This window comes from Toxorhynchites rutilus, chromosome 3, assembly GCF_029784135.1.
Source record: "Toxorhynchites rutilus septentrionalis strain SRP chromosome 3, ASM2978413v1, whole genome shotgun sequence".
In the NCBI taxonomy this organism is placed as follows: Eukaryota; Metazoa; Arthropoda; class Insecta; order Diptera; family Culicidae; genus Toxorhynchites; species Toxorhynchites rutilus.
The window spans coordinates 168,842,614-168,856,794 of record NC_073746.1 but is presented as its reverse complement, the minus strand read 5'-3'; the positions used below and the strand labels follow the sequence as shown (position 1 = coordinate 168,856,794).

The 14,181-nt window shown below is 38.3% G+C and overlaps 1 protein-coding gene across 1 annotated transcript in view; it reads right to left on the bottom strand.

The window, feature by feature from the left end:
• Positions 1-5,849: 5,849 nt before the first annotated feature.
• LOC129779320 (small subunit processome component 20 homolog) overlaps positions 5,850-14,181 on the bottom strand; it is a 34,934-nt gene continuing 26,602 nt past the window's right edge. The window contains exons 7-10 of the mRNA XM_055786728.1: positions 7,555-9,189; positions 7,327-7,492; positions 6,365-7,261; positions 5,850-6,307 (exon numbers count right to left, since the gene is read on the bottom strand). Coding sequence (XP_055642703.1) covers positions 5,867-6,307; positions 6,365-7,261; positions 7,327-7,492; positions 7,555-9,189 — 3,139 coding nt within the window. The 3' untranslated portion in view covers positions 5,850-5,866. The remainder of the gene's footprint in view (positions 6,308-6,364; positions 7,262-7,326; positions 7,493-7,554; positions 9,190-14,181) is intronic.

Below are 14,181 nucleotides of genomic sequence, written 5' to 3'. Positions count from 1 at the left end.
CACAAAGCAAACGCAACACTTGCTTGAACGCGAATGTATTTAATATACTTCAGTGGTATTATCACCGAGGAGGAGAGCCACGTGGTGAAATCAACAGAGCTATGCCGGAGATCAAATCAAACTAATACAGCCTCTTACATTCCGTACGTTCATTATTATATGCATGAATATTAGGGCGACACCATTCGTAATACAAGCCAGCGCGAATCATTTCTAGATAGTGTGCGTGACACATACTCCAAAGCGCTCCTTGTCGCAGTGTGTTAGATGCTGATAATTTGTCGTTAAACGATTAGCAACCGGTAGTTTGCTTTCCTTTTCAATTTTACTATTTTATGATTTGGATATTAAATGCTCAGATATAACCCTTTACTTACAATGTACAACGTACAACGTCAAAACTCTCTCGTAGTGCGCTTGTATATCAAAGTGCTAAGACGCTCAGTATTGTAGTGAAATTACTCGATGTGTGACCCTTCGGAGCGTCGTACGCGAAGGGGTTAAATTCCTTCTTGATTGAGTTTATGTAATGTTCAGGTGTACTTTTTTTAAAAAGAGTTTTTTAAGACCTTCTCAGGCCAAGAAAATATTTATGTCCTACGCACGATGAATTTCGATATTCCGGTATGACCGGTCCGATAAGAATGTATATTTTCTACAAATCTCATTTCGCCGAATAGTTGAGAGTTCACGTTTTTTAGAATCACATCACCTACCGCAGTGAATCCTGATTTTTATTAACCATTCCCACTAACAACTATCCCTTCCATGATAAACACTAGGGAACCACGCTATAAAGGCGACCCTTCTGGCCTTCGGGCGGCGAATATCATTCTAACATTCCTTACCTTCCCCTGGTGACTGTAAGGACGTGGCCGGCGTCGTTATTGACCATTCATAGCTCGAATCACCGAAAATTGCACAACGAGAATGATTTGCTAGTCCCAAGCGTCATTCTGTGTGTCCTTTGTGTAATTTAATTGGTTCAGGTCAATCACGGAGAGCAACTACGAATTGTACAGTCTACCCAAGCTCAAGCTCAAGCTCAAGCTGTATTTTTCGTTTTTCGAATATAAAAGAGGAATTAGATTTTTGATTCATCCCCTTAAAGTCAGAAAACATCTTTCTCACTTGAAAAATAAATAAAAAAAACCAGATTCGCTCAGGAGGTGATAGACGATCATATTTGATGGGAAAAATCCTTCTACGCATATGTTCGAATTTCAACAATGACAGAGTTATAGAACTTTTTTTTTGTTTCGGACTCTGTTGCCTCCAACTGGCATGAAAACATGAAAAAGTACGCTACGGAAGACGATCCTGATGTTTTAATTTGAAAGATGAGAAATTTTGTACATGATATAGTAATGGAACAACTAGTGGATTTCAATAACATTTTGGAAGTGAAAAACTTAAAAGTTAATTATTTTTAATGTGTTATCTTTAATTTTATCCTAAATAATTTTATTAAACTAGATTGTTTCTATCAATTAAATTGATACTCTCTAACCGCTCTATTTGTTCTTTGACACCCAACTTTAATCTTTCTTAATTTGTCTGTAATTTCGATATAAAAAAAATCCTGGTGAAAATTCAAGCATAATCTTTAAAAATCACGATTACCCCACTGTACATGTAACAGCCACTTGAATTTATCCTTAAAATCGAAAGGTTAAATTTCTTCTTGAAATAAGTCATATTGGAAATATAAAAAATGACGGGTGGGTAATGTCGGGGACATAACCGGAGTGACGTAGGACTATACAAAGGGGACAGCTTTTGCTAAATATATATTTCGAATATATTTATTTATTTTCTACCTGAAAAATGGATTAGTTTACTGTTTACTCTTCATGAACATGTTGGGGGTTCTGAAAAGAACCTTTGGTGTTGTGTTTTTGCGTTTTTTTACAAACTTGATTCTTGTTTATTTTCCTTAAGGATTTGTACTTATTAAATGTTCAACGCCGGGCATCTTTCGGCGTATGCACATATCTTACAATCAAAATGATGGCTGTGATAGGGAATGCATAGGTGGTTATCAGCTCATTCACTATCATATATTTCACTATTGAGCACATTACCGTACCTTAAACTGTGGTTTCGGAGACGAATGAATTGTAAGATTTGTAGTCTCCGCAAACAAAGTAAATAAAAATGAAAAAGAACTGAGGTTTTGGAGACGAACTCTACGATCTGTCGAGAAATAAACGAGCTAGAAGCGTTCTGAAAAACCATCATGTTGCCATCACCAATAGCTCATCATGTTGCTCCTTAGTTAATTTTCTATACAATGCAGATGTAACGTCAGTCAATTTTCAACATCAGTTATCAACCAAAGAAAGCAGTTCTTGCTACCGAGTGAATTCGTTAATGCCATCCTGCATACAATGTGTTGTAATTTAAAGCCACTTTTAATTCGGAAACCAAGCATGGGTTTGTGAAAACTGAATGATCAATTTAAAAGACCCCAACCACCAATAAGTTCAAGAACAAGCATAAACAAAATATATCAGTTTATATTATATGTCATATTATGTCACTTTAGAATGCATTGGTATTGTGAATAACTTTTAATAACTCTTCTTTGAATGGTTTAATGGCCCTGAAAAGCGCGGTGTTTTACTGTGGCTGGTTTTGCCACCAAAGCCGTCTGTATAAACAAACTTTTTCCTTCATCTACCTGCAGCCGTTTTGCGATTGCGTTTGCCACTCGCTGAAACTAGTTGTTGCCTCCGAACCGAATATGCTCTGTTCTGCAGGCGGGTCTTCTTATTGTCGTGAGCAGCTTTGCAAGCCAACTCGAGCACTCCGGCGGCCGAAATTCTATAACCGCTATTAGGTATACTGGTGCTCCGGCACCAATCCGTTGATGCGATGTGATATGAAATGATGCCATACAACCACACTGATTTACGGTTTGAAAGAGAATGATATATTTTTCAGCGGATCCGTGCGTTTTGTACTTTAGCGGTACACGCTCACAGGATAGAGACAAATTGGCAGACTCAGCCAAAGGGGCGAGTCCAACGAGACGAACGAATGAGCGTTAAAAGGCAGCGATGGCAAAAAAATACATTCATTACGATTTGTTCGCTCGTGGATTCACATGCAGGCTAAAAAGGGTCCTTTTCAGGATCACAAAATTATCTTCAATCTGAAGAGTTTATTGTTTTTGTTATCACTCGATATCCCCATCTTGTTCGGCTAAACCTTTCTGTTTAGCGATTGCGTTTGCCACTCGCCATAGCTTTCACAGTTGGAAAATTTCTTCCCATCCAGCTTGTGACATATTGTACAGTAAATTACATTCAATGGCACGACGCATTACCACCACTCAGTGTCGGATTGGAGGCAATTTTAACCTGTAATTGAACATTGGCGATGACTGTGGTACAGTGTCGACTCTCAATGTGGAGTCATAATTTGGATCTCTATGTTTACAAAAATGTCCAACTAAATAAGTCACATTACATGTCCGTCCAATTAGCTAAATGTCGAGATAAGTGTAAATTATTGTACTTTCAATCTAGAAGCAATATAAGAATTGGTGAAAATCAATAAGCTCAGAACAACTGCCAAATTCACATACTCATCATATCCTGGCAAACAAATTATGAAAAAATCAATTTGTGTTTTATTATTATTTTGGATCATGTTTTAGAAAGCATTGAACTGTATTTCCTACACTCTTTTTTGGAAGGTTTAATGGCCCTGAAAAGCGCCTTGTTTTATGGAATGGTTTCAATTTAGAAAACTTAGTACTCGTGGTTTCGAAAAAAAACCATTTCGAACGCCCTCGATGCCGCCTTGTTCTGGATTTGCCATCAAAGCAGTTTGTACAAAGAACAAACTTTTTTCTTATGCTACCTGCTGCCGTTTTGCGAATGCGTTTGCCACTCGCTGCAACTGCCTGTTGTCTTGATGTCCACCGAACCGAATGTGTTCTGTTCTGAATGCGGTTTTTCTTATCGTCGCGAGCAGCTTTACCAGCCAACTCGATCACTTCGGCGGCCGAAACTATATAACGCCGGCTAGGTGGACTGGTGCACTGGTACTAACGCGCTCGGCCTAGCTACCCTTGCGGGGAACTCCAGATCAACACGGTTCGAGCGGGATTTTGCCTTTCCCTTCACTTTTCCTCCTTTACCATGTCCAGACATGGCTGCTTGGGTTGGTTTGTTGAGGTGTTGTGATGCGAACCGATGTGGTGTACGGTTTGAATGAGAATGATCGTTACAGAAGGAAGGAAGGTCTTGTATTACAGAGACTTTAAACTTTTGCAGTTCATTCGTCTCTAGCCTTGAGAAAGGCCCTTTGAAAACTATACTCTACTCTACTCCAGCGCTACCACTTCCACCCTCTTGCCTTGAGAAAGGCACTCGATTCCTCGCCGTCCAGCTCGTCCAGCAACGATGTTGTCCAGTTGGTGTCCACACAAAGAATGATCGTTACGGCAGCGGAGCGGGGATTTTTAAGCTGACTGGCTGGCTCGAGAATTACGCATGTGTGAGACTGCGACCAATGTTTCGTTCATTTTTTTCTTTTTCCTTTCCAATCGTGCTTCATTCTATTTCGCTGCTGCTCTGGTTGCCCGTTTTGGTCGGTACGATTTGAGGAGCACAAAATGGACCAATCAAAAATGGGCACATAGTGCATTTGGACAATGCTTGTTATTTCACAATTATTCAATTATTTATCTCAAGAAAAATGATATGTTATTCGTTATGATAGATGCGTAGATATATTTCCTATCAATTGATGCAAAAAGCGTTCCAAATCTTGCATTTTTTCCTACTTGTTCAGTGCATAGATTTCCATTTCACCCCCTATATCTTCCGGTTAGACGTAGTCCTACGTCAAAAAAAATATTTTTACAAACTGTATATAATCGAGTCCGACCTGTACTTCTATAATTTTGCAGGGTTAATTCTCTAGTTATGTCAAACTACTATAGAAATCTTTATTACCCCTTAAACTTGCGCATGCCAAATTCGGCTCCATTTGCTTGATTAGTTCTTGATTTATGCAAAAATTTGTGTTCCATTTGTAGGGCAGGGGGGAGGAATATCTAACAACCATAGAATCATTTATTGCATCCTAAAATCTGCACATGCCAAATTTCGTTTTATTTTCTCGATTAATTCTCAACTAATGTAGAGATTTGTGTTTCATTTGTATGGCAGAAGGAGCCTCGAACTATCATAAGAACATCCCCGACCCCAAAAACTCCTACATACCAATTTTCACGTCGATCGGTTCAGTAGTTTCCGAGACCATAACAATCAGACAGACAGGAATCCATTTATATATACAGGTAAACTTCGATATAACGTACATTTCACTTTCAAAATTGTACGTTGTATCGAATTGTACGTTATATCGAAGCATAATAAAGTACTCACAGACGTAGTCTATAATACATTATTGTGTTGCTGTTTTAGTAAAATTAATGAATAACTTCAATCAGAAGACGAAGCCAGCCTTTCTCATGATGTTTCCCTTCGTACTGTTGATTAAAACTTGATTCATTTAGAATCCGGAATGACATAACCAGCTGTATTTCGGGATTGATTGAAAGTACAAAACTTGTTTTAACATCACAATACAGATAATTCATTGTTCTATCAGAAAAAAATATTGAAAAAATTTCCTTTATACTTTGAAAATGTGTACGTTATATCGAGGTAAAATGTACGTTATATTGAGTGACGTTATATCGAGGGTACGTTATAACGAGGGTATCCTGAAAATCGATATGTGGGAATTTGCTTCTCCAATTCAAGCTTATCAGCTTATCACAGCCCCCATGTGGTGAATCAAAAGCGAACATAAAAAAAACAGTAAACTCATTTGTAACGTAACTTTATTGATCCTCGAACAGATTTTCAAGTGTTTTTCGTTTTCTCGAATGCGACTGCACTTTCCCCCGTCCGATTTTGTTATCCATTTCTGTTTTCCGTTTCTTTGCTTCCTTTCTTCTACCTTTCATTGCGATTTTTCGCTTAAACGCCTCTTTTGGGTTGTTGATCTTCTGCAGGGCTATATCTCGTTGCCGTGAAATACGTTTTTCGTGTGTTTTCGTCTGAATGCTAAGATACATTTCGTCGTACCGATTCGCCCCGATGCTGCACTTGATTTGATTGGTCAAACTCAGAAGTGTTTGCTTCAGAGAATCATCCAACTGATCACCTCCGCCACTTAGTTCTCGCAACACAGGGGACAGGATGGATGGGGCCAGCATCAACAGGGTTTGTTCATCTAGGAGTGCCACCAGTGCGCTCATCCAGTGGAACATATGTTTACGCTAAAACGATAATGTAGAGTTAGAATAACCTAACTGTTGTGTATGATTAATTCTTACCAAGACGAAAGAGTTGGGAGCTATCGATACTTCACTCTGAATCACATATCGAACCCTTCGCACCAACCAAATTAGATCTATTCGCTTCTTGAATTCGGAGACGTCATCTTTTTTGAAATCTTTCAAAATGTTCGCAGCAAAAAGTAAGTTTTGTGCGATCAAAGCCGCGGTATCGTCATCCGTTTCTGTCGGTATCAATTGCGTACACATGTCTAACACAAGTGACTTCAAATTCGCGTTAGGATTGCTGTATATGAACTGTTGGGTTGGGTTATCAAGTTGTTTTTCGCTCATAATTTGATTGATTTTTTCTGAATCAATTTTTTCGAGTATCAAGCTTAATATTTTCAACGCTACAAACCGCACCCAATGGTGATCGTGGGTCAATAAGTGTTGCAAACTGTATGAAAATTCATCCGTTATTTCATGATACTTTGGATCCGTTAATGTTTCCGGACAAATTTCGAAAATTTTCTGGAACGCGTTCAGTATTTGAATCAACGAATGATCTTTCGCTCTAGGATCTTCCGCACCGTTCTCATCTGTTGTTGCAATTCGTTGTATTTTAACGAATTTTCCAGCATTTTCTGAATCTGTATCATTCAACGCACAAAGCAGCGCGGGAAATAATTTATTCAATCTACTGCCGAAGGATTGTTTTTCGACGTTTGTCATCCGAATGAACAGTTGAGCAGCAAGTTCTCGGTGGCTTAATCTGCTTTCCTGTAGCATGAGTAGAACTAAATCGAACAGTTCGTCTAGAGTAGGTTTACTCAATCTATCCAGTAAAGATTCCAAACACTCGGCAACTAATGCACGACATTCCGAGGATTCTTCGTTGATAAGACGAATGCCTATCGTTAGAAACAGGAAGCTAGATTTTCGGGCGATAACTTCCTGTTGAAGAAAATAAATTTAAATAAATGACTGAGTTAATAAAAGTATTACAACGTCAAACTTACCGCCGGAAATGATTTGAATACCATGCGCAACATCAGAACCGCAGATTCACGCCCCGCGAGAACCGTGTATTCCAGCTGACTAACGAAGAATTCGATGGTGTGATCGACATTGTTTCCAAGTGGATAGTTCAGAAGATACTCAAGCACAATTTGTCGGGAATCGTCTCTGAATGTCAAACAAATATTATAAAGATCAAAAAGTTTACCCAAAAATTTTCTTTACCATACCTGACCTTAGCATACTCGCTGGTAATACTTAGCCCAGCAACATTTTTAACTATTGCTGCAATTTCACTACTGTTAAGCTTTCTTCCAATGATAGACTTTAGCAGAAGTAAAGCCATATTCTGCTTCTCGTGATGTTGTAGGTCCTGTTCTACATACAGCAACAGCACCTTCAGCTGGTCATCACTTATTTTGAAGTACTTCACATACTTCAGCAGGGTAACCACTGCCTTGAAACTACTTTTAATCAATTGGAAATTCTCATCGTTGCATCCTATCACAGCCGTGGCATATTGATGCAACACCTTCAGCAAACTATCCACGATCCTTTCAATATTCTCTTTAACACTGGGTAGTTCCAGCCTGCTGGACCAAACGGAAGAGATGCATTTTATTCCCAAAACGGTGACTTTCGTGTGATTGCTGTTCATCGAGTTTATCACCAGCGGAATCAAAGGTTCGAGAAATGAGGCATATTCGGGCTGAAGAACCTCGTTTTTCTTAATCAGCGTTAGTAATATGTCCAGTCCCATTTCCAAGAACACGAAGGAATTACTCTTCCGAACGGTTGCAGAGGAAATTTGGCTGTTTGCTCCCATTCGTTTCGGTTCGGCCGGTATAAGCAGATTGTCGGAGATTCGGAGCTTCAGTTTTTCTTTCTGCTTTTCCGGATGCACCATTTTCTGACTCCCACCGGCCAAATCGAGCGTGCTCGAGGAAGTGATGCCAAATACGAGAATCAACATTGACTCTGTGCTAATATTTTGATTGGCACAAATCCCAGATGATATTTTGTTTAACGCCTCTTGGACCTTGGATACAGTTTTTCTAGACTGGGTCTTCAACACGATTTCTTTGAAAGGCATGATGATATCAAGTGTCGACTTTTCACCCATGTTGGTTGCCAAAATTTGAAGTATAAGGTAGCTTTTCGCACTTGGTTTCGCTTCCGGAGTTTTACTGGTGACTGAGGCGACTTCTTTCTCCTCCGCCATCAATCCGAATATGTCGTTGACACACATATGAACAACGATTTGTAAAATCTCATCAATAGTAGCCGCTTTCAGCTGATCCTTCAATGCATCTAAGATACTGTAAACCGTCACCATCAAGACGTGTCTTTGGAAGCCGCGCGTTAGAATATCCTTCAAATGTTTCAGGGTTTCCCCCAAGAATGATGGTCCAAGTGACAGCAACATACTTTGTAATGTTTCGCGAGCAACACTTCGCACTTGTTTGAGGTTGGATTTCAAAAAATTAATTACCTTAAACAAGAGTTTTGGTAGGTTTGAATCCATATAGCTTTTGGGGAGCTTCTGTAGTAGCTTTACGATGGCAATGGCGATCGGGATTTTTATCATCTCTTCTTTCTCGCGTTTGTAACGCTCTTTTCTCTCGTGTAGTTTGATACTATCTTGTGATTCTTGATACTTGAACGTAGCGAGGAGACTTGGAAGTAGAGTCCTGAGGATATCATCCAAAATAGCCTCAGCTCTCTCCTTAGGCAGTAGCGTTCGGCTTTGGAATGATATTTTTGCCTGTTTAGGTGGGAGTGTAGGCGTATGGAAAGTCTCATTTTCTTGCGGTTCGCCAGTAGGAATTTCAATGGTATCGTCGATGGTTGTGACATTTGTTACGCTGGAAATAGAAAGGAGAAATAAAAACAAGTTAATTCGATTGATAATCTACTTAAGAAATCAATGTCAATGTCCTGCATCGTTTGACGTTTGAAATTGAGTTTCTGCAGTGATTGTATCACTATGTTTTTTAAACAAATGATGAGCATTCCAGCATTGTCTTAAATTATTAAGTTCTCCTTTTTATTCTATTTTGTTCTAAAGTTTTGGTGACTAGAAGTTTGCATAGTAAGTCTTCATTATTGTTTGACCGATTTCAGACCGACATGGATTCCTTATGCTAGTTTTAAATTCTGTATTGGTATATACGGAAGATTAAACGCTGTGTGTTCTTTGGTGCAATCAGTGCCACAAATTATCAAAATTTATTTATGAAGGAATGAAGGAATTGACTTTTTCCCAGTGTCGAATGTATTCTATTCTGTTGAAACTCAACAACATATCTGTCATAATGAGTATAACACAAAAGTTGAGACGCGTGAGCTTTGTCTAGTATATTGAACGAAAACAGCATGAATGAATTTCAAAAAGCCTGCATTCAGATACACCCAGGTTTTTTACGCGGTTTTTAATAGGTTTTGACGTAGGAATACGTCTTTCATTTCTATACCGGGGTGTAAAATCAAAGTTTCGAAAACGAAAGCGTTACGCCGAAGACAGTGATTTGGAGCGATAATAGCTCCTAAACAACTGAACGAAATGGTATGATAAACACTTCATTCAAAAGATAAAATGTCTACGCGTTATATATATGCTACTTTTTGATCCAAAACATTGGTTCAACAGTCTTATAATTGCTTTCAAAACAGGCTATTGAAATCACCAATCGGTATATAAGCGAGCGCTTCGGAAATCCACTCAGTTATAATTGAACAGCGATTGGAGCATGTTGTCGCTGTTGTGGTGAAGCTAACTTCGTTCATCATGAAAGCGCTGATGAACGGTGTCACCAAGAGCCTGGAGAGTGATGCCACTGAAAAGGTGACCAAGAGCATATCAGCATCGAAAAACGGTTCCGCTTGAGACATCAAAATAATCTGTCAGTTCCCCTTGGAATTGAAAAATACATTCAAGCGATAGAGTTTATTTTAATGTTTTCTATCCATATAACACTGCGACCAATTACATTTGGTTTTGTGATTTTTCACAAAACAATGCAATTAGCAGGAAAGCTTCTGAAGAATGTTTTTCTCCATCAGTAGGATATTTTCGTATCCAATATTGGATTCGCGCGCAACCGAAAATGTTTTGCATCGAGAAAATCATATAATTTTCAATCGATTATTGCTCAGTCGCTGAAAGTTTCAAACTCAGTAAGTTGATCCGCCTCTAGTTTGCCTTCGAAAATTGCCATCGTAAACCACACCTTCTCTCGATTCAATCACGGACAAAAACCATACTTAAGTGATATTCTGGTGGTGAAACGCATTCATTTTTCGTGAGGACACCGACTGGAGAACATCGTTGTGGACGAGCTGGACGGCGAGGGATCGAGTGATTCATTACCTGACCTGACCTGAAACGCATTCCGCTTAAGACATCGGAGCAGCAGCCACACCAAACACACGCGCGGAACTCTTTCCGTTTGGTTGCCATCCAGCATCGAGAAGATTCCGGAAAGATGTGATCGTTACTGAAAAATAATCTGCCAGTTCCCCTTTGAATTGAAAAATACATTCAAGCGAGAGAGTATATTTCAATGTTTTCTATCCATATAATACGACGACCAAATACATTTGGTTTTGTGATTTTTCAGTCAAGTGAAATTAACAGGTGGTTATCGAGTTAGTATTAACTACTGGTGGGCTTTGAGTATCGAGAAGAATCTGGAAAGATGTTATCATTGCTGAAAAATAATCTGCCAGTTCCCCTTGGAATTGAAAATTACATTCAAGCGAATGAGTTTATTTTAATATTTTCTGTCCATATACTGCGACCAAATACATTTGGTTTTGTGATTTTTCAATCAAGTGCGATCAACGTAAGACCTCGTCTTTCGGCAATTTATTAGAGGCGCAATGAATCTTAAGAAGGAATTCCTGCTCTACGCGCACTGGCAAACGATGTTCACTCAACAATTTCTCAAACGAGAAATGATTGTTGTGAGAAAGGATGAGCGAACGCAAAAGTTATATAGACTGATTTGATGCAACAGATTTTTTGTCTATTGGATATGGAATACAAATCATATCACAATACAAACAATGTATTATGTACTATACAACATTTGTGTGATTGCTTCTTTTGCTGAATATTGTGCCTCCAACGTAACGCTCTCGTTTTTGAAGTCCCCCAAATATTCATTTATTCATTCATTGATTCAGATGCAACTAAAAACAAATGATCACTAAATCAACGATAGTCCTAAGTCACCCTTGCGATTATACCACAGATATAACCCACTTCCTGTTTTTTACGCGGATTTTCCAATTAGCGCGGTTTTTTACACGGATTTTCCAATAAACGCGGGTACCCATAGACGTTCAATATCATTGAATTTTTCAATATTGAAGTCTCTAGACGAACAATTATATTGTACAAACCATATTGCGCCATAATATTGAACGTCTATGGGCCGCTTTAGACAACTGAAGACCTGAACGAGAGCACTGCCGTAATATCGCGAAAAGCCGTAAGCGTCAACGTTGACATTTTTCTTTTTTTGTTATAGATCGATAAACAATGCCAAATAATTAAAAAAAAAAACTGCGAAGTTTCGCAGAAATGTGAAAAAATGACCCCGTAAAACCTTAAAAACGGAGTGGTGTAAGCGCCATAAGATCAAGTTGATTGTGATGCGATGTGCTTTTTGATCTTATCTGATGGCATAGAATGATGAGCTGGGCCAGCAAATTATACACAACAACATTTTTCGTAATAGAAGTTTAGCATAATGAGAGTCATTGCGTTCATTCTTGTAAGAAATAACTTTTTCGAAAAGCTTGTCATGCGGAAAAACGACCAAGTGCCAAAACTATTTTTTTGACAAAAAAATTGTTTCGAGATAACAGTAAATCTGTCATGTAATTTTAAGACAGTTCGCACCAATTTTTTTTTAATCTCGATTTTCGATGATTTTTCGGGTTTTAAAAAACTAAAATTTCAACGTCTGCGACACTAGAAATGAAATTCCGAATGAAAAATAGAGGTGACTATTTTTATTGGCATCCAAAACCATATGTTTCGTCTCGTATTTCGAAAAGAAAAAGCAAGTCCCAGAGTATCGATTGTTGATAATTTTTTTTTCCGAAATGACAGTAGATCTCGACGTTTCATGTCATTTTTATGGGGTAACTTTTTGAAATTCGAGATGATCATTTTTATTGGCACTCTACACTCTGTCCAACTGCTATAAGACCAGGTGATAATCTTACTGATTTGTTTCATTGTAAACAATGTTCCCATTTATATTCTAGTGTGTAGGTGACTATCATACACTGCATGAGTTTCATATGTGTGTGTGTGCAAGCGCTGGGCACAAACTATTGTTCTTGTGTTTTTCAAGTGTCACGTTTGTAAGACCAGTTACATTTTCCGTTGTTTTAGATGTTTTGATCATTGAATCAGGAAAATTCCGAAGGGAAAAGTGCTGAAGAAAGACAAATCGAAGCATTTCATCAAGAAAATGTTGGTATCAAAGAAATTGCTCGTCGGATTGAACGATACTATCAAGTAGTGCTCAATTATTTGGGTTATCCACAAGGATACGGTAAGGAGAGAGCTTCACTCAAATCGAAGCTCTCTGACCAGGATAAGCGAGAAATAGTTAGAAAAGCTTCGAATACCTCAAAACTGCTTATGTAAATAAAGCAATATTTGAATTTAAATGTTCCTCGGGTGACAATTGGTAAAAGTTTTGGTAAAAAATCCTCACATAAAGTGGGCTTAAAACGATGAAGCTTCTAATGATTTATATTGCTCACATGAATGATTGTCATTATTCACATCGGAAGACGTCTGAGTTTTACCAAAGCTCACATGAACCGACAATGGAATATGGTATGTTATGACAAAGAATGTTTCCAGAAGAATACATTTTTCTATATACCATAACGAAAAGTTATTCAATGTATAGGTTATCTTCACTGACGAAAAAAAGTTCAATTTGGATGGTCCTGATGGTTTCAACGGGTATTGACGTGATTTACCGAAGGAGGAACAGTATTTTTCAATCAGGAATTTTGGTGGAGGCTCGTGCATGGTTTGGGCGGGATTTTGTGCAACCGGAAAGTTAAGATAGCACTCACCTCACTCAAGGATTACATACATGTTCTGGAATTCTTTCTCTTATCGTTTTTGCGTGGATCTCGTCACAACAAATTCACATTCCAGCGAAACAATGCTACTATTCATACCAGCAAGGAAACTAAGCAAAAGATTAAGGATCAAAAACTTATTTTTTTGGACTGGCCAGCTCGCTCTCCAGATTTGAATTCTGTTGAAAATCTTAGGGGGACCCTTGTACGCAGAATCTACGCTGAAGGAAAGTGGTACACCACGATTGAAGAGCTCAAGGTCGCAATTTCGGAAACATGGAAAAATATCAAGAATTACGTTCAGCAGAATTTGGTAAATAGTATGCCAATACGACTTTTCCAGGTTATTAGCCGAAATGGCAGGTTTGCCAATTATTGACATGAAAATCGGCCAATCGTTTTGAATTTTTCGTTTATAATACTAATGTTTTGAAATGGTCTTATAGAAACTGGACGGCTGAAATTATCATATTTAAGCACAATCAATGAACAAACAACTCTTCTGAACCGAATTGGCGTTAAATATACTTTATTCTAAGCATTCTACAATGTATTCTTCAAATACATTTAACTTTTTGAAATTCCAACTGTTTGTGTTGCAACAATATATACTCAGCGTGGTTGTTGGACAGAGTGTAGTGTACACGTATGGTGATTATACATACATTTTTAATAAAAGCCTCGTACTGAAAATTCTTCCCTCTGGCACTTACTTAACTTTGCGAGATTACGGCAGA